This window comes from Fusarium coffeatum (assembly GCF_003316985.1).
Source record: "Fusarium coffeatum strain FIESC_28 chromosome Unknown BRIP53273_contig_26, whole genome shotgun sequence".
Lineage (NCBI taxonomy): Eukaryota > Fungi > Ascomycota > Sordariomycetes > Hypocreales > Nectriaceae > Fusarium > Fusarium coffeatum.
The window spans coordinates 90,106-111,164 of NW_022157823.1; the positions used below are offsets into that span (position 1 = coordinate 90,106).

The window sequence follows — 21,059 nt, forward strand, 5'->3', positions numbered from 1 at the left end:
GGATTGTGGCCAACATCTATTCATAGACCCTTTTATGAAACTCGGGTCTTAGACAAACCAAGTGGCAGACCCCTGTCACGTCACAGAGTGACAATGCGCAGCCCAGCCCACAAAGTGATGCACAGAAATTCAAGATGAAAGAGTAAGGCAAGGCAAGATAGGCGCACTGCAAGTCATGAATCTAGAATCACATACAGTAACAGTACCTGGGTCGAATGCCAACGCATACATACAGAGGAGGGATCATGACCATAAGTCAGGCACAAAGAGTCATAAGGAGAGTCACGTGTATCTGAGACACTTGATTGCTGTCCAATAGTGGGGTCGTTGGAAGGAACGAAAACGCTCTTGTTGCCCATGGTTGCCAGACGCTAGACCAATAAAAGTATAGTGCATGATGCTGGCACAAGGAGAATGGGGGGGCTGGCTGGTTCAGTGAGGTGTCGCATCAACAGCGAGGGTCACAGGCCAAACATTCAACATTCAACAACCTCTCTCGACAACCCGCCGCGCGACGTTTCCTATCCATGGAACTTCCGCTCTCCAGCGGCCGCGACTACTAACTAACAGAAACAGCACAATTCTAGTGAAGCGACTCACTGCACTTTATCGCCAAGTGCAGTTGCGACTCAGGGTCAACCATACCGAAGGTGCACTCCTAGTCTGTTTCCCTTCTGATCAACGTTGGGTCCGTCTGGGGATCGGTGAGCGACATCTTCCCGCCACCTCGACCAGGAACAGGGCGACTAACGACGATGACAGTTGCGCATTGACAACATCAAATCGCTCGACGAATTCACCGACGACTTTTTATCTTTCTTGTACCTGTATTTTCACCTGCGCCATCTTCTATTACGTCCCCCGACATTTCCACAATAACGATCATTACCTCCTTTTCGGCTGTATCAATGCGATAAACAACACAAGCAACCAACCATCGCAACAAGATAACTTATTTACCGCCCAGCATGGCTTCTGAGCCTCCATCCTCTCCGCCAGGCCCTAGTGCCACCGTCGAGGATACTCTTGGCTGGTACAAGTCGCAATACGAACAACTAGAGAGCGAACTCGCCGAATTCAGAGACTCAAGCAGAGAACTAGAGCAAGAGTTGGAGAAGGATATCGAGAGAGCAGAGAAGCAAGAACGTTACCATCAAGAAAAGGCCGAGGCTTTGGGGTATGAAGTGGAAGAGTGGAAGGTATGTTGACTCACCACAACCTCAGACACAGATGTCAACTCTGGTCCGATGGACATTTTGGCTGACTCAACCGCTTCTTTTTCGTCGCACAGAGAAAATATAGGGAATCAAAGTCCGAGGCTAGCGCATCCCAGAATGCGCTCGAGAAAGAAATCACAACCCTTCGAGATACCAACCGAACTTTGCAATTGAAGCTGAGGGATATCGAGGTTGCCAACGATGATTTTGAGCGACAGGCGCGCAACACCACGTCATCATTGGAGGACATGGAATCCAAGTACAACCAAGCGATCGAGAGGGCTGTTATGATGGAGGAGGAGATCAAGATTGTTGAGCAGGAGCGTGAACAACTACGTATCGAGTCGCAGCGTCTGCGTGAAGAATTTGGCGACCTCAAGATCGAAGCCGAGCTTCTTCAGGACAAAATCAAGAAGCAGGAGTCTCGACACTTGTCAACCATCTCGACCGACATCTCTGTTCTTGCGTCACCGACATTCGACGGCCATCCAGCCTCTCCCGGTTCTACCGCCAGCTCTCCTCTCATCACAACACCTCCCGATTCCAAGTCGCCTGTGCCGACTGAGGACGGCGATACTCTTTCCGAGCTTCCTGACCCACCGTCGCCTCCCATGTCTGATGTTTCTGCGCCTCTTCCCAAGGTTGCAGCTTCAAGGGCACAGGGTCACCGCAGAACTGTTAGTCGCTCTCGTCTGCCTTCAGCCGACGTCAGCACCACACCCAAGCCTCGTTCGAAGCCCCCTACAGCTACGTCGGCGCAACGCGCACCTGGCAGCCGCATCTCGACTGGTGGCCAAACCACGATGCGCACTCCTGCCCAGCGTGCTGTTGGACCTCGCTCGGCTTCGAACAAGCTTCCTACCTCGAACTCGCTTACCCACATCCGAACTCTCACGGCGCAAATGCAGCGACTTGAGGCTCGTGTGCACTCCGCGCGATCTAAGCTTCCCGGGCCGACTCGCACACCTCCCCGAGCTTCACCGCGGACCAATGTATACAGCGCCACCGCCATGCCTTCATCGGTTACGATCCGTTCTCGCAAGCGCACTAGTGGTTCCGCTGCATCTTCAGTAGCAGGCGACGAGCCTACCCCTACCATGCCCTCATCTACGTCCAAAGGAAGCCATGTTCCTCGACTTAGCACGTCTGGAGTCAGCCGACTATCATTTGGACCGTTGCCGAACCGCGGAGGCCCGGATGAGATGAGCAGGCCAAGCTCACGTGCTAGTATGACGTCGTATGCTCGGCCACCTTCTCGAGCTGCCGGCGAGGGCATCCCACGACCAATTTCACGTGCATCACTCACAGGCTCACGAACACCCATGGGCCGATCTCGCTCCTCTATGGGATTCCACGGTCACTCAGCCAGCATCAGCCAGCTTGACCTAGAGGAAGAGGACGAGGGCGAGTTCCGAACACCAAGCCGCCGAGGTACATACTCGAACCAGAATAGTGAAGGCAGTGGTATTCCCATGCCATCACTCCGTCGGCGAAGCGGCAGCCGACGGATCAGCAACGCTATGAGGTCCAGCGTATCCGGACCTCCAAGGAAACAACTGAGCGATCTGGGAGAGACATACTAAGCAGTCAAACCCACATATAGCTCTGCTACTCTTTCAGATCACCTGTGTTTCTATCATTTTATTTACTTTACAGCGGTTCGAGCGGTTCACACAAATTGGTCGCATTTCACCCTCACATTTGATATCCGTTTCTGCAATACATATGGGTTGGACGGTACGGCATACTTTTACGGCTGGCGCTTCAAGACGGCGAAGACGGTGTTGACGATGGTTACGGAATTCCACTTCTTGCTCTCTGGCAGACTTTTGTTACTAATACTTCTGCTTCTTTGGGTACATGGGATTTCGGCACCGGGGTTTACGGAAGTTATGAAGACACGGATGGCATTTATCATTTTTTCTTTTGTGTTTCTAGAAGGGAGGGAAAGGGAAGAAAGAGAGAGAGTCAGGGCCTGGCCAGGTGTATATCCGAATCACATACATACAAAGCTATACCGGCTGGGCCTGGATAGACGGGGGTGTACCGCTCCGAAAGCGAGTCATCGACCGGGCAGATCTGCTTGGATGGTCTCTTTTTTCTAAAATCGGCTTGCCAAAAAGGAGCGGGTAATACTGGGGAAGGAATTGATGCGAGGCTACTCTTTTCTTACTGAAGTAAGGTTGCTCGCGGGGGGGAGGGCGGACATGCGGACATCAGTGGGGAGTCGTACGATGTCTGACAAGGCTGAGGCAGCGGCCCGAGGGCTAGCTCTGGCCTGGACTTACTATAACTTGAATTAAATATTTCCCTTTGTGCATTGGAGTTGGAGAAAGAAGGAGTGGAAGACGTGTAAACACAGATTGTGGAGGCGTACGATACATAGATTATAGTATCTCAAACTTAGCTCGAGATCTGGGTATGGAGATGAAGCCCTAGTCTCGATACGCCAAATACATACTGATTGAATTCATGACAGTTTCAGAAGTGATGTGTGATGTGCGCAGGCATTTGTCTGCAAAGATTTCCAATTTGGCTCTATGTGAAATCGAATTTTAATGCTATTGTCTGCAAGCTTTACGACGGTTAACCAAGTCTAAGACCCATTGTTCAAGATGCGGTTGAGAGGATGTCCAGGTGTTGAGCCGATAGGAGCAGCGGATGCAACCACCACTCAAATCCTATGCAAGCGAATCTGTTTTATCGCTCAGTTAATAACCCCTACTATGAGAAGATATAACAGTCTGGCGATATCAAAAACACGCAAGCAACGACACGGGGCTTGACCGAACTCAACACAACACATCGAACGTATCACCGAGCTTCGGCTCCGGGTATTACCATATCCTTAGATCTGGGACAGACATCCTGCAATGCCGCCATTCCGAGACGGAAGAAAAAAAGAGAACAATGTTGGGGATCCGCGGACTGCGAGGCTGCGGCTCTGAGATCAACCCCGAAAAACAAATGAGTTGTCTAATTGGATGGAAGATTGGGGAACTCAACAATTGGGGAGGAGGTCCTTTTTTTCTGAGAGGAAGGGGGGTGTGAAAGAAATAAGGTAGGACGCTAGTGGGAAGTGGGGGGCATTTCATCGGTCAAGAATTGATGAATCTGAGATGTTGTATCATCTATACCTATCTTGTTCTGGAATACTGGCCTTTTGTTATGAGAGATTTGGCTGATAGCAGTACAGTACGTATGCATTCTTGATCTACGTAAACTTCAAGATGCTGGGGAAGATAAGTCTGCATTGGTAGGTCTAGAGATGAGATGCCAAGACAGGGGTATTGCTTGGGCGAGGGAAGTGGAGGTTAGGCTGGGCTGGGCTGTCTTGGTTTAGATGAGATGAGGCTCAAGAAGTGATCCATTGACTATTGATTATAGGTATCCAGTCTCATTAAAAGATACCCAGCCTCACCGAAGAAAACCATGGAATTGACAATGCTTAGGTTCAGAAGAAATTAAAGATTGCTACCCAAAAAGGTTGAACTTTTGAACCAGACATGTAATCACTTAGACATACGTAGTCCCTTGTCCCTGGTCACCGTGCTTTCTCGATCTCGCTCCCGCTCGGCAAAAGCTCAGGTCAACGGTACCGGATCACAGGAAGTCACGTCAAAGAGTGAAGACGTCAGTTCAGTTGGCGTTGGCAGGTCTCAACGCCTGACTGGTTCTCAACATGCGGCTTGCATCTGTGGCTTTTTGGGATTGATAACGATAACGGACAGGGGTGTGTATGTACACCAGATCTGAGTGACAGTTCAGCCTTGTGGTGGGAGGGATGTCGCTGGTAATATGAGGGATTGGATACGAAGGGTTGAACGGTTGGGTTGTAGGATAACTGTGAGTTAGGAAGATGCCGTTGACGCTGGAGCTAGATTAATAAGTTTGTTAGTTGATTGGTAGGTTTATATGAAGTTGAACTGTTACGGTAATATGGTAATATATGGTAATATGTAGTGATATGTGTTAATGGGTAAGCTGGTGGTCGGGTTCCGAATGTGTAAGCCACCATCATGCATCTACAGCTACGCACCGAAAATCTCCGACGATGATGAAATCTACATAATACAGAGCTTCAACAGCTCAGCTCAGCACCCTTAAAAGCAGTTGATGAACTCAAGATCATTGTTAGATCTGCGAAGAAGTAACTTTCCTAGTTATGATATCAGCTTACGAGCTCGTAATCAGCTTACTATTTACAGTATCTACTTCGTAAAACCCGTTCTCAAACAAACCTAGATGTCATGATGGCTTCTCCAATTATAGCAAACACTCTTGAGCATGATAGCATCCGGCTTCCGATACGGATTCCGGCGTCTTGTTCGGTCTCCGTATGGAAACTGCCTTTCTCAACCACCTCAAGTTCAGACCAATGCGCGCACTACTAAATGCAGTGTCATTACCCATACCCCATCAATCGACCCGGAGTCGCCATGGCTTGGCTGGGAATGGAGATAGTTGACCCTGTTTGTTCCCTTGCTATGCTTGGCTGTCATGATGAATGTGGTGGTGGTGATAGGTACATCAAAAAGGTACTTGTGGTTTACGGCCCCACCTTCACCCGCAGCAAAAAAAACACCGGCCCCTCAACCTCTTCATCTCCCAAGGATGCCATGTCATGTCATGAGAATGGACCCTGAAGGGTGCCCCTCCTCTGGGCATTCCGGGTCTTTGCAAAGCCGACAAGAGCAAAAGAAATTGAATCTCAACTCCACTGCTTAACTGTACAGTGTATCAAATCATTTTTTTCCATTGGGGGAAATAGCAGACTAAACTGCCTGGTTTCATTTCACTGGATGACCCCAGGGCCCCCAGGGGGTCAGTCTACGCCCAGGGCGGGCTTGTCTCCCAACAGTTCTAGTTTTCCCACGTTTCTCTTCCCCGCCAGGTGCCGAGAGGGACTTGCTAGGCTTGCCACCAGCCAACAGCAGTCAACAGGACCAGGTCAACAACCCGCAAGGGGAAAATGGAGTGGGGAGCATTTTGCAGATCCATTGAATTGGTCTCCATCCTTGTACAGTGCACATGCGGTACTGTAGACTACTCGTTGTACATCGATAGCTTCCAATCGCTTCCTTTATGTACTTGGGTTCAACGTCTCCCACATAACTTTCTTCTCGCTTTCTTCAAGAGTTCTTCTCTCTTTTTTACCTCTCCTCACCTCTAAAGTCCAGTCCAATAGGAAGAAGATCAAGATTAACATCTTGTTCTTATCTACATAATCAGTTTCTGGTCCTCCTCAGCCAGACTCTGTTCTTCCTTTCCCTCTCCATCTCCTCCATCTTAATTTTACCTCTGGCTACACTTTAAACCCTTCTGTATTTTTAGCGCCTATACCACACTCCTGGGACACTTTTTTTTTTCTCCCCAACAGCCGACCTAACAAGCAGACCCAGCATCCGTCTTGCTTTTTTTCTTCGGCCGGAGCTACCCCTGCCGTGATTGCCCTTGCGCGCCCGCCACTTTAGACTGGACGGCTCATGACGACCTGAGAGAGACACGATTCAACCTTTTGATCAATCTCCTCATTCCCGACTTTTCGACTTCTTTCTCCCCCCGATTATCCTCCTCCTCCATAATCTCTCCTCTCCTCCTTTTTACTTCTCTTTACACATAACGCAGCAGCCATGACTGAGATCTCAGCTGGTGCCCAGGAGGGTGCCAATGGGCGGTCGGTGCCCTATGTCAATGGCAAGCAGTCGTATGCAGAGAAGTACAATATCGCAGACCACTTCATCGGCGGCAACCGATTGGAGAATGCTCCTCCGAGCAAGGTCAAGGACTTTGTCGGCCAAAATGATGGTCACACTGTCATCACCAACGTAAGAAAACCTAGATTCAACAAAATTTGGCAGCATTGGGGAAGGAATTGGGACCCCGCCATTGCTGGCCATTTGCATCTGGGAATTGCTTAACTAACAGAACTTTTGCTCTGCAGGTCCTCATTGCCAACAACGGTATCGCTGCCGTTAAGGAGATTCGATCAGTCCGAAAATGGGCATACGAGACGTTCGGCGACGAGCGAGCCATTCACTTCACTGTGATGGCTACCCCCGAAGATCTGCAGGCCAACGCAGAATACATCCGAATGGCGGACCACTACGTCGAGGTTCCCGGCGGTACCAACAACCACAACTATGCCAACGTCGAGTTGATCGTCGACATTGCTGAGCGTATGAACGTCCATGCTGTCTGGGCTGGATGGGGTCACGCTTCAGAAAACCCCAAGCTGCCAGAGTCGCTGGCTGCTTCCCCCAACAAGATTGTCTTCATCGGACCCCCTGGATCTGCCATGCGATCACTGGGTGACAAGATTTCCTCCACAATTGTTGCACAGCACGCCGAAGTGCCCTGTATTCCTTGGTCAGGAACAGGTGTCGACGAGGTCGCTGTTGACGACAAGGGCATCGTCACTGTTGCCGATGATATTTACGCTAAGGGATGCGTGTCATCGTGGGAGGAGGGTCTTGAGAGGGCCAAGGAGATTGGCTTCCCTGTCATGATTAAGGCTTCTGAGGGTGGTGGTGGTAAGGGTATCCGAAAGGCTACCGAGGAGGAGGGCTTCGAAGCTCTCTACAAGGCCGCCGCCAGCGAAATTCCTGGTTCTCCCATCTTTATCATGAAGCTTGCCGGCAACGCCCGCCATCTTGAGGTTCAGCTTCTTGCCGATCAGTATGGAAACAACATCTCCCTGTTCGGTCGTGATTGTTCCGTTCAGCGACGTCACCAGAAGATTATTGAAGAGGCTCCCGTCACCATCGCGAAGCCCGACACGTTCAAGGCTATGGAGGATGCCGCTGTTCGTCTCGGTAAGCTCGTCGGTTACGTCTCTGCCGGTACCGTCGAGTACCTCTACTCCCACGCCGACGACAAGTTCTACTTCCTCGAGCTTAACCCCCGTCTTCAGGTCGAGCATCCTACCACTGAAATGGTCAGTGGTGTCAACCTGCCCGCTGCCCAGCTTCAGATTGCCATGGGTATCCCTCTTCACAGAATCCGCGACATTCGCCTTCTGTACGGTGTCGACCCCAAGACTTCAAGCGACATCGACTTCGAGTTCAAGAACGAGGAGACTGCCATGAGCCAGCGACGACCCCAGCCCAAGGGTCACACCACCGCTTGCCGAATCACCTCCGAGGATCCCGGTGAGGGTTTCAAGCCTTCCAACGGTGTGATGCACGAGCTCAACTTCAGGAGTAGCTCCAACGTCTGGGGTTACTTCTCAGTCGGTTCTCAGGGCGGTATCCACAGTTTCTCTGACAGTCAGTTCGGTCACATTTTCGCCTATGGTGAGAACCGATCTGCTTCAAGGAAGCACATGGTCATGGCCCTCAAGGAGCTGAGCATTCGTGGTGATTTCCGAACCACCATTGAGTACCTCATCAAGCTTCTCGAGACCGAAGCTTTCGAGGAGAACACCATCTCCACTGGCTGGCTGGACGAGCTTATCTCTAAGCGCCTCACCGCTGAGCGACCCGAGACCATGCTTGCTGTGGTGTGTGGTGCCGTCGCCAAGGCGCACATCGCCAGTGAGGCCTGTATGGCTGAGTACAGAGCTGGCCTTGAGAAGGGTCAGGTTCCCTCCAAGGATGTCCTCAAGACTGTCTTCACCATCGACTTCATCTACGAGGGCTTCCGTTACAAGTTCACAGCTACCCGCGCTAGTGTGGACAGCTACCACCTTTTCATCAACGGTTCCAAGTGCTCCGTTGGTGTCCGTTCTCTGAGCGATGGTGGTCTCCTTGTCCTCCTTGACGGACGAAGCCACAACGTCTACTGGAAGGAAGAGGTTGGCGCCACCCGTCTGTCCGTTGACAGCAAGACTTGCTTGCTCGAGCAGGAGAACGACCCTACCCAGCTTCGATCTCCCAGTCCCGGTAAGCTTGTCAAGTACTCTGTCGAGAACGGTGCCCACGTTCGTGCCGGTCAGGCCTTTGCCGAGGTTGAGGTCATGAAGATGTACATGCCTCTCGTTGCCCAGGAGGACGGTATCGTCCAGCTCATCAAGCAGCCCGGAGCCACCCTCGAGGCTGGTGACATTCTTGGTATCCTAGCTCTCGACGACCCCAGCCGTGTCAAGCAGGCTCAGGCTTTCGTTGACAAGCTCCCTGCCTACGGCGAGCCTGTCGTTGTCGGTGCTAAGCCCGCTCAGCGCTTCTCTCTCCTCTACAACATCCTCCACAACATTCTCCTTGGTTATGACAACTCGGTTATCATGGCCAATACCCTCAAGGATCTCATCGAGGTTCTCCGAGACCCCGAGCTTCCTTACAGCGAGTGGAACGCTCAGTTCTCTGCCCTCCACTCCCGTATGCCCCAGAAGCTCGATGCTCAGTTCACCCAGATTATTGAGCGCAGCAAGTCCCGCAACGCCGAGTTCCCCGCCAAGGCTCTCAACAAAGCCTTCAACAAGTTCCTCGAGGACAACGTTGATGCCGCCGATGCTGACCTCCTCAAGGCCACTCTCGCCCCTCTGACCGAGGTTATGGACATGTACGCTGAGGGCCAGAAGAGTCGAGAGCTCAACGTCATCAAGGGTCTCTTGACACAGTACTGGGAGGTTGAGAACCTCTTCATGAACCAGCCTCAGGAGGATGCTGTTGTCCTGCAGCTCCGTGACCAGCACAAGGATGATATCATGAAGGTTGTCCACACTGTTCTGTCTCACAGCCGTGTCAGCTCAAAGAGCTCTCTCATCCTGGCTATCCTTGAGGAGTACCGCCCCAACAAGCCCAAGGCTGGAAGCGTCGCCAAGAACCTCCGCGAGACTCTCCGCCTGCTCACCGAGCTCCAGTCTCGACCTACTTCCAAGGTCTCCCTCAAGGCTCGTGAGATCATGATCCAATGCGCCCTCCCCTCGCTTGAGGAGCGAACCTCTCAGATGGAGCACATCCTTCGTTCTTCCGTCGTTGAGTCGCGATACGGCGAGACTGGTTGGGACCACCGTGAGCCTAGCTTTGATATTATCAAGGAGGTCGTTGACTCCAAGTACACTGTCTTCGATGTCTTGACCATGTTCTTCGCCCACGATGACCCCTGGGTGTCTCTGGCCTCTCTCGAGGTCTATGTTCGCCGAGCCTACCGTGCTTACATCCTGAAGCAGATTGAGTACCACCAGGACGAGAACGACAACCCCCAGTTCGTCTCTTGGGACTTCCAGCTCCGAAAGCTTGGCCAGTCTGAGTTCGGCCTTCCTCTTCAGTCTGCTGCTCCCTCCACTCCTGCTACCCCCAGCGGAGGCGAGTTCAACTTCAAGCGAATCCACTCCATCAGTGACATGTCCTACCTCACCAGCAAGTGGGAGGATGAGCCTACTCGCAAGGGTGTCATCGTGCCTTGCAAGTACCTCGACGAGGCTGAGGACCTCATTAGTAAGGCCCTTGAGACTCTTGCTCACGAGCAGAAGCAGAAGAAGAAGAACACCCCTGGTCTGATCCCCGACCTCAGCGGTAAGCGCAAGCCTGCTCCTCTCAAGCAGAACGAGGAGGAGCTGTCTGCTGTCATCAACGTTGCTATTCGTGACGTTGAGAACCGTGACGATCGCGAGACTCTCGAGGACATCCTTCCCATCGTCGAGCAGTTCAAGGATGAGCTCCTTGCCCGTGGCGTTCGCCGTCTTACATTCATCTGCGGTCACAGCGATGGCTCTTACCCCGGATACTACACTTTCCGTGGACCCGAGTACAAGGAGGACGACAGTATCCGTCACAGCGAGCCCGCTCTTGCTTTCCAGCTTGAGCTCGCTCGTCTCAGCAAGTTCCACATCAAGCCTGTCTTCACTGAGAACAAGAATATCCACGTTTACGAGGGTATGGGCAAGAACGTGGACACCGACAAGCGATACTTCACTCGTGCTGTCATTCGACCTGGTCGTCTCCGAGATGAGATCCCTACTGCTGAGTACCTCATCTCTGAAGCTGACCGTGTCGTCAACGATATCTTTGACGCTCTCGAGATTATTGGCAACAACAACTCTGATCTGAACCAGGTCTTCATCAACTTCTCTCCTGTGTTCCAGCTTCAGCCTAAGGAGGTCGAGGAGAGTCTCCAGGGCTTCCTTGACCGATTCGGTATCCGTGCTTGGAGACTCCGTATCGCCCAGGTTGAGATCCGCATCATCTGCACTGATCCTCAGACTGGCGAGCCTTACCCTCTCCGTGTCGTTATCACCAACACCTCTGGTTACGTTGTCGATGTCGACATGTACGCTGAGCGCAAGTCTGAGAAGGGCGAGTGGGTCTTCCACAGCATTGGAGGTACTCACGAGAAGGGTCCCATGCACTTGATGCCCGTCTCTACCCCCTACCCCACCAAGAACTGGCTCCAGCCCAAGCGTTACAAGGCTCACCTTATGGGAACTCAGTACGTCTACGATTTCCCCGAGCTTTTCCGACAGGCTATCCAGAACACTTGGGTCAAGGCTGTCAAGGCTCAGCCCAGCCTGGCTTCTCAGCAGCCCAAGACCGGTGACTGCATCAGCTTCACTGAGCTTGTTCTCGATGACAAGGACAGCCTCGATGAGGTGAACCGTGAGCCCGGTACCAACACTTGCGGTATGGTTGGTTGGATCTTCAGGGCCCGCACCCCTGAGTACCCCAACGGCCGACGCTTCATCGTCATTGCCAACGATATCACCTACAAGATTGGTTCATTCGGTCCCAAGGAAGATGACTTCTTCTACAAGTGCACTGAGCTTGCCCGCAAGCTCGGTATCCCCCGTATCTACCTGTCTGCCAACTCTGGTGCTCGTCTTGGCCTTGCTGATGAGCTCATGGGTCACTTCAAGGTTGCTTGGAACAACCCCGAGAAGCAGGATACTGGCTTCAAGTACCTCTACCTCGATGAGGAGACCAAGACTCGCTTCGAGAAGGACGTCATCACCGAGGAGGTTACTGAGGACGGTGAGAAGCGACACAAGATTGTCACTGTCATCGGTAAGGAGGAGGGTCTTGGTGTTGAGTGTCTCCGAGGCTCTGGTCTCATTGCCGGTGCCACCAGCCGTGCTTACAACGACATCTTCACCGTTACCCTGGTCACTTGCCGTTCCGTTGGTATTGGTGCCTACCTTGTCCGTCTTGGTCAGCGTGCTGTCCAGATTGAGGGTCAGCCCATCATCCTGACTGGTGCTCCCGCTCTCAACAACCTGCTTGGTCGCGAGGTCTACACCTCTAACCTTCAGCTTGGTGGCACTCAGATCATGTACCGCAACGGTGTCTCTCACATGACTGCCAACGACGACTTTGCTGGTGTTTCCAAGATTGTTGACTGGATGTCATTTGTCCCTGAGAAGCGCAACAGCCCCGTTCCTGTCAGCCCCAGTGTTGATGACTGGAACCGTGATGTCACTTACTACCCTCCCCAGAAGCAGCCTTACGATGTCCGCTGGATGATCGGTGGTCGCGAGGGTGAGAACGGTTTCGAGTCTGGTCTCTTCGATAAGGATTCTTTCGTTGAGGCTCTCGGTGGCTGGGCCAAGACTGTTGTCGTTGGTCGTGCTCGTCTCGGCGGTATCCCTATGGGTGTCATCGGTGTTGAGGTCCGATCTGTCGAGAACATCACTCCTGCCGATCCCGCCAACCCTGACTCTATCGAGCAGGTCAGCAACGAGGCTGGTGGTGTCTGGTACCCCAACTCCGCCTTCAAGACTGCTCAGGCTATTAACGACTTCAACAACGGTGAGCAGCTTCCTCTTATGATCCTTGCCAACTGGCGTGGTTTCTCTGGTGGTCAGCGCGACATGTACAACGAGGTTCTCAAGTACGGTTCTTTCATCGTTGATGCCCTCGTCAAGTACGAGCAGCCCATCTTCATCTACATTCCTCCCTTCGGTGAGCTTCGTGGTGGATCTTGGGTCGTCGTCGATCCTACCATCAACGAGACTGCCATGGAGATGTACGCTGATACCGAGGCTCGTGGTGGTGTCCTTGAGCCCGATGGTATCATTGGTATCAAGTACCGTAAGGACAAGCAGGTTCAGACCATGGCCCGCATGGATCCTACCTATGCTGGTCTCAAGAAGCAGCTTCAGGACGCTAGCCTGTCTACTGAGCAGACCGACGAGATTAAGAAGAAGATGGCCGCTCGCGAGAAGGAGCTCCTGCCTGTCTACTCTCAGATCGCTGTCCAGTTCGCTGATCTCCACGATCGTGCTGGCCGCATGAAGGCCAAGGGTGTTGTCCGCGACGTTCTTGAATGGACCAACGCCCGACGCTTCTTCTACTGGCGTCTTCGCCGACGTCTCAACGAGGAGTACATCCTGCGCCGCATGACTTCCACCATCATCAGCACTTCGCACAACCAGACTGCTACCAAGGATAAGGAGACTCGTGACAGATACTTGCACCTTCTCCGCAGCTGGTCCGCCATTGTTGACTGGGACAAGGATGACCAGGCTGTTACTGAGTGGTACGAGACTGAGCGCAAGACCATCAGCGAGAAGGTCGAGGCACTCAAGTCTGAGGTGTTGGCAGCTGAGGTTGCCACTGTTGTCCGAGGCCACGCCAAGGCCGGATGGACTGGTGTTCGTGAGGTCTTGAGAGTTATGCCCGTTGAGGAGCGGGAGCAGATTCTCAAGTACCTCCAGCAGTAAAGGAGATGGAACACATTTGAGGAGGTTTTATGAAATGGGAGCAATTCCCGATATGTTTTTTTTACTGGCGATTTATGTTACTCATGGTTCATGTCAAGTCATTAAGACGTTTAGAAATGAAAGGATCATAGACGGGGGAATGTGTATAAGGCGTCTGGTACTGGAATAGTTTCGATCTGGTCATATCCAATTTATTTGTTCAAGTTTAATTTTGGTCCCATTTGTGCAGCTGTGAATGTCACTCGACGATTACTTTTCTTAGTGAGAAGTGTAGAGACCACAGTCGAGTAAATTAGTAGACAGATCATCCTCCTGCACGGTATAGTCATGGCTTAACATCTTCGGCGACATAAATTAATTACACAGGATCTACTATCTTGAACGTTTTCCTAGCTGGCAATTCTAAGCGCTAAAGAACAGACATTCGAACCGCGAAAACAGCAAGTAAGGGTATACGATATTTTACACCTTCTGCTCTATGTGTCTCGCTTAAATAAAATAAAAGAACCACGACCAGTTCCGCCGCTGAACGTTTTCGCGGGAAAGACTTCTCTCGATCAATTTTCGTTTTCCTCATCGTTATTCCGAGCTGGTCGCTTCCCCTCAGGAAGTTTCTCACACACGACGGCAAAAGCCGCAGCAAAAGGTATGAGCACCGCCCAAGCCAGGTAACCCCTGAAGATCTGGCCTCGAACACCAATAGCGAAAATAGATGTCGCAACACCGGGGACAATGGCTCTGATGCCGCTTGCCAAACTCAAGGCGAGTGCATTCAAGGTGCCTACGACATGAGGATCTGGCGCAGCATCGTTCAGGGCCAGCTGTACGCCTGTGAAGGCCATGGAGACACCGGGTCCAAAGACAGTGACTACCGTGGCTAATATCCAGAAGCCAACCATAGAGGCATCCGTGTGTGCGCGTAGGAGCATGTTGATGATGACGAAGCCGACGAAGAACCACGGGTATGAGTATCCGCAGAGTTTCATGACACCACGCGTACCCCAGCGTTTATGGAGTAGGGGAAAGGCGAAGAGGAGCCACAAGGCTTGACTGGCTCCTTGGACAGCCATGTATAGGGAGATCTCGAACGAGTCGAAGCCTGTGCCACCGAGATCGATAGGGGTGTAGAGAACAACAGGCAGAATGGCTGTGAAAGCAAAGGCGAGGAACATGGCGTGGCTGTAAGCCCAGAGAGCGATGGCCACGGAGGGAGACTTGATGAGTTCCCATGTTGATTGCTTTGGCTGATCGCTGCTTTCGCTGTGTGAAGCTTTGGGCTCGTGGAGTGTCTCCTTGAGAAGGAAGAAGCTAGTGATGCAGCCTGTAGAGCTAATAGCACCGACAACAATACCTTGTAGTGCATAGGGATAGTCGAGGAAGAATTGAACATTTCCAAAGGCTCTGGGCCACTGATGCGCCGGATCTGCCAGGGCGCCACCGATAATTGGTCCCAAGAAGATTCCAACGTTTCCGCCAAAGGCAAACCAACTGAACGCCTTCGCCTGCGTCTCCGGGGTACTCAGCTCAGAGATCATGGTCCTGATAACAAGACCCGAGCCTGAAAAGACACCAGCCATACATCGAAAGAGGATCATCTGCCAGATTGTCTTTGACATTCCGAACAAGACAGGTCCAACAGCCGTGCCGAAAAGAGTGATGAGAAGAACCGGTCTCCGCCCAATCCGATCCGCAAGACGACTCCAGCTGAGCAGCACAACCATCTGCGTAGCCGAAAACAACGACTCAATCAAACCACTGTAGAAACCCACGTCACTTTTGGGTAAATTGCCATTCTCCTGCACCATCTTGGCGATAAAGGGAAAGATGGAGAAGAACGCGATAGGTTCCATGACCCGTGCATAGCATAGCAACAAGATCTGAAGCGTCGGGAAAGGCTTGTCCAACGGCTTCGGCGCATCCGCAGCGCCATCACCGGTGCTCTCAACGGCCCCATACTCGGAGCCGGACGCGGTGCCTACGAGAGTGGAAGCTTCGGTGTCGGCGTCGGGGGCGAGTTGGCCGCCGACTAGCAGAGGTGTTGTTTCCGCAGCATCTCCGTCTGCAGGCATGATGTCGCGCAGGAGTGAGAATGCGACACGCTGCTGGATTCTCTGATGTGATAACAGATGGTTGTTTTCTCTATGACAAATGCCAAGGAGTGGAAACTTGGTTGTGTGACAGCTGACCCCTGGCCTCGTTTCTGCAGTTGCGCCTCAGATCGAATGATGATCGCGATGTCAGAATGAGATTACGTGCAACATGTTTGCGACAGTTTTTATGGATCTCACTCGAAGGATCCTGAGTTTCCTATTCAGGTAGTTCTGGAGAGTCATCATCTCCAGTCGGTCACGTGCTTCGCGGTGTAGGGTAGACAGGCTGGCTTAGCATTCCCAACGTAAGTCCATTGGGCGGCGTAGACATTGGAAATGAGCGGAGGCAGCTAACTTGATAGGGAACTCCGCTTCTCAGATAACCTCAATCTCCTCCAGTCTGTCATTGCCCAATTGAAAAGACTACAGGCAGCTTGTCGTCAAAGCGACGAAGATATATGTATAACAGACTGTACCCTGCATATACAACGGATCTATTCCGCGGTGCTTGATCGCGATACTTTAGGCAAGTCAAGGAAAGTAGCTGAATCGCTGAGATGAGAATAAATAGCCGCGACAACCACAGCGAGTCAGCAACGCTGATGACCAGGTTAACCCTTGATATCGAGCCACACAGCGACAAGTCACAAGGTAACATCAAGCACAACAAACTCGCCAGCCTTGCGGGCTGCCACAAATCAAACAAGTGTGCAACCGCTTTGACGTGAGCTAGATAGCTGCAAATGTTACTCTACCGCGTCTGAGCGCCGACGTTGCCGAGACTCCCCTATTGTTTGATCCTACCTATCGTCAAGTCAACTGTCGACATTGCAAACTACAGTATGTGCATGTCGGCCCTTCCGTAGCTGCAAACTGATGGCTTCTTCCTGTCCAACGGGTTTAAAACTCGATCAACGTGATTGGCAGCCGTATCTTGGCGATTTATCAAAGAGTTTCTTACTTTCTTGGCACCGATCAAACGGTGCGGAGGTCCATCTGGAAGATCCGGCGCGTATGTCCAGGGTTCTATAAGACAACCCTCTAGTGTTAAGATCGACATAGCTGAAGTGTATTTTTTTTCTGGCTGATGTCTCGCAGACTTTGTTGGCTGGTAGAGTAGATCCAAAGACATTCCGTGTTACATCGAATGAAGATCTGTGGCAGAAATCAAGTTTTTATTATTATCTCGGTGTGTAATTTCTACCTTGATCGTGGGGTTTGTATATGCACTTTTTATGGCTACGGTGTTTTTGAAACACCGAGACAACACAACATATTCTTGTTCATATTCATAGAGGTTGTCTTTACTCTTTCCTCATTAGTCTCCAAGATCATGTTTAATGCCGCAGTTGAAACACGGTTGCGGCCCAGCATTGCAAAAAACTTGAATTGATATTCGCAAGACTGACCCAACGAGGTAACGTCAACCGAGAGACACGGCATCTAATCAAGGTCGCTTAGCACTAGCTTGCGATAATCGCAATCCTTCAAGTAATCACTAACACCAATGTAACGGAATAGCCGACAACAATGTTGCAAGTGCCAGCTTTTCAACATGAAAGAGAAACTATCCAATCAAAAGAATCGACTTAGTTGCGTTGCATGATATCATGCATGTACAAACCATTTATAGCTGCGGATCCGGCGTTAGCTTCGAAGTATTTGAGTTGCGCAGAAATCAGGCCATTCTTTAATATAGAGTCTTCGGATGTACAGAGCAAGTGGAGACAAAAGCCGATCAGGCTAAAGATTCTTCAATGACATATGCCAACAATACAAACTACGGGTACGTGGGTCTGATATCGGTTCCGGGACAATTTGTCCGGGGAAGGAATGTACGTTACACTTACAGTTCGGCGAAAAAAAGATTGGAGGCTTGGCAATCTTTAATTGACTGTGTCGTATATCCGTGACAATCACCAACATATCCCCTCGGTTAGATGTCAAGGTACTAATGGGCAGCTACCGTTAACCCTGCTCTCACAGTGAACAGTGAGTGATGAACAGGACGGATGATGTACCCGTTTTAAAGGTGATCGATGCTAAAGCAAGGTCCAACCGCAGGAGATGGAGCGAGGATGGAGCTGATGTGCAGAGAACTCAAGGGTCCATTGCCTATTTTGTCTCTTACAGTTTAGTTTTCCAGCTTTAGCATCATCTACTTGTTTTCTTCGGCCAACTGCTCACCTTGAGTTACATATATTATTAAATCTGGTCACACTACTGAGTAAGTGATGTTGTATCGTCAATGCTTATTACGTAGTGACAATTACATCCCCTGTCTCGGCACATGGAAAAACACCACTTATGCAGGGTCCATAACGACTTTCGATTCTTCAACTAATACGTAAAGAAAAAATGGATTGACTACAAGGCGTAATTGACAAGTAATTGCATTGCATACAGGTCACATTGCATGGGCTTGACTTGGCTCATGACTCGATGAAGGATAAACATTCTCTTTTCATGACTCTCGATCTTCAGGTGAGGTGAGTCGGACTGTCTGTGCCTCATCCATTGTTTGCCCACGGCACAGCACAGCACAGCACAGTCTTGGAACTGGACTGAACCCTTCTAGAACTGCGGGCCGTTCTTCTTCAACGGCCTATGTCAGAATCGACAGAATCGGCATTGACTTCACAATGCCATACCTAACACGGCATCTTTGTTCTAGAATTTTGGATCATCCTCGTATCCTGACCTGTCGCCGTCCCAAACCTCCCGCCCCCTGGTGCATTGGATCGTGTCGCTTGCAGCTATCATCACCATCGCCCCAGACTTTGATTTCAATCTTTTAATTAATGAAAACTGTTGGCCTTCTTCTTTAGGTAAAGTAACCAACTTGGCAGACCCGGTGATAATTAATAGACATCGCACCATCTGCATCATATATCCGTGCTCCGCGGATCGACGGCGACTTTTCTTATATAGTCCAACCGCATATGCGTCATGTTCATGACTGAGCGCGCACTGGAAGCGCATCAGTTTCCGATTGGACATTTCAAAAGTTCATATGCAAGCGTTTAAAACATCTCATCGAGGTTGTGTTTGTCTTGCAAACTGCAGTAGACATATGCGGTCCAAACCAATGGGACACTTTACATGTGACTTCGGTTAGAATGGGCGTTGACGTCGTTCCTCTGTTCTACTACCACTCTAGTCGGGTAAAGGGTAAAGGATGCGGACCATCCAATTAAAATAGGTGAAAGACTTGTGTTTCTATAATTAAGATATGACAAGTCTGAATGAAGGAGTCGCAATAGACGCATATGGCATATGTCTGATCCCAAGTTCAACTCTAGTCATTCACTCATGCAGAAAATGACAGAATCAGAGTCACACTGAGACAAACTGTGATAGACTGGGGGTTCGGACTTAATTGAAGGGACATATACCAGGGGTACCCCTGCCACAGATCCCCTGTTGAAGATCGTTCCATGGCAGCTGGAGGTTGTCTCACCAGCCAGAATGTCCCCGGGGAACTAAAGAACTAATCGTCAAAGCTACTGTACTAAACTAAATTAGCCGAGAAACGCAAGCAGCTAATTAACCAGGAATCTGGTCTGTGTCTTGTGTCTGTGACAAATGGAATTATTCCCGAATGCGTGGCCAGGCAAGGTAAAAAGAAGCGAAGCGAAGCCAAGACGAGACGAACCCCTGAGCATCACTCGCACACATCCATTGTCACCATACCATCCATTTCAGTGTCAGTGTCAGTGTCAGTGTAGGTTATCGCGCTTAGCTGAGTGAGGCTATCGCCGCTCAACCGCCCGAGCGACCGGTGGGACAACCACAAGCCTCATTCTCACCGCTGAGGCGGCCGCTTAAAGACGCCTCACATTTTGTCCTGTAAGATGCCATTCATCCGGGCCTCAACGTAGTCCGATATTGCTTTTTAATCGCAGAGGAATTGCACTTTACCTCGACTCTCATTGAGTGGGTAGTATACGTCAAGTGAGAAGTGAAAACGTCACACACCACCATCCAAAGCTGCACGATCTTAACAAATCGGATCCATCTTTGGATATCGCGCCAAGTTTCGGTTTCACTTTCAGCCCTTTCAACAGACGCCATCTGCACGTGGCTGCAGACTTTACCCTAACAAAAAGTCCCTGGAAAATTAATGGTACCAACTGTAGGTACCCGAGGCCTCCGCTCCATTCTTTTTTGCCCACGATCTGAACTTAACTTCCATGGGAAATTTACATACGTCAAAGACAACGGAGATAACGATCGTCTTGTTTTAGATCGTGCAGATCTTTTTGAATCAGAGGATTAGTGATCAATCAAACCGTTTCTTTTGAAGCTGATCTACTCTCTAGCGGCTGGTTACCTCACTGGACCTTTGGAGGCGTAAAGTCTAAAGCCAACGGTCTCGGTTTAATCGGCGTATCGTTATCCCAAGATAGGTTCGACTTACCGTGTTTCCGTAGATATTTCCAATGCGAGTTAATCTTGTCTTGGCAAGAACCGGTAAATCGGACTGACGTTTACTGTCCGTAGTACGTACATACAGAAGCAAAGCAAAGCAATCCCCTTGCTCAAGCCAAGCCCTCCCCACCGTGGATCCAACTGGGCTGTTCCCAGGTGGCCACAGGGATCGTGAACTAACCTGACCTCAGAGGTGAAGTCAGTCGAGCCAAGGTGTAGTAGTAGAGTAGCCCGGGGTGAGGAAAAAAAAGTACATGCCCGGACTGCGCACAGGGATCGGCCACACAGGGCCAGGGCTACCACACCTGCAGCACTCGTGGAGGGGGCCTTGCTCAAACTTGACAGTCCAGTACTGTTCCTTATTAGGCGAGTAAACTAAGCTAAGGTAGGGGCACTTGTGGAAAACTGCCGGATTTCCATCCCACTACTAGAACTTAATACCTCGAACTACCTTTCCAATTCTCTCTGTCTTCGCCTCAATCTTCGCCTTGCTTTATCATCACATCACATCTCATCACACACCAACCAAACCGCCTTCCCTTCATCTCCTGCTTTGACTCAAACAAACAGCCCTGGATCTGGATTTACTTTTCCCACACCGAGACTGCACACTACTGTTGGTAATAAACCAATCTGCTGTGCTACCAAGACAAGACAAGACAAGACAGGGTTCTCTTTTACGAATCTATCGAATCTCTTATCCACCATCCTTGAACAAAGTCAAGT

General features: G+C 50.7%; 3 protein-coding genes across 3 annotated transcripts; 2 read left to right on the plus strand and 1 right to left on the minus strand.

Moving 5' to 3' along the window:
• Nucleotides 1-968: 968 nt before the first annotated feature.
• FIESC28_00915 (uncharacterized protein) lies at nucleotides 969-2,800 on the plus strand (the record flags this gene model as incomplete). The annotated part of the gene is made up of 2 exons (XM_031155066.1): nucleotides 969-1,199; nucleotides 1,292-2,800. 2 exons carry the CDS (start codon nucleotides 969-971, stop codon nucleotides 2,798-2,800), a joined length of 1,740 nt encoding a protein of 579 aa, XP_031020861.1.
• A 4,050-nt stretch (nucleotides 2,801-6,850) lies between these two features.
• Nucleotides 6,851-13,812, plus strand: FIESC28_00916 (uncharacterized protein; the record flags this gene model as incomplete). Its single annotated transcript, XM_031155067.1, has 2 exons — nucleotides 6,851-7,045; nucleotides 7,162-13,812. The coding sequence occupies 2 exons, from the start codon at nucleotides 6,851-6,853 to the stop codon at nucleotides 13,810-13,812; spliced, it is 6,846 nt and encodes a 2,281-aa protein (XP_031020862.1).
• A 557-nt stretch (nucleotides 13,813-14,369) lies between these two features.
• Nucleotides 14,370-15,881, minus strand: FIESC28_00917 (uncharacterized protein; the record flags this gene model as incomplete). The annotated part of the gene is made up of 1 exon (XM_031155068.1): nucleotides 14,370-15,881. One exon carries the CDS (start codon nucleotides 15,879-15,881, stop codon nucleotides 14,370-14,372), a length of 1,512 nt encoding a protein of 503 aa, XP_031020863.1.
• Between the last annotated feature and the right edge of the window lie 5,178 nt (nucleotides 15,882-21,059).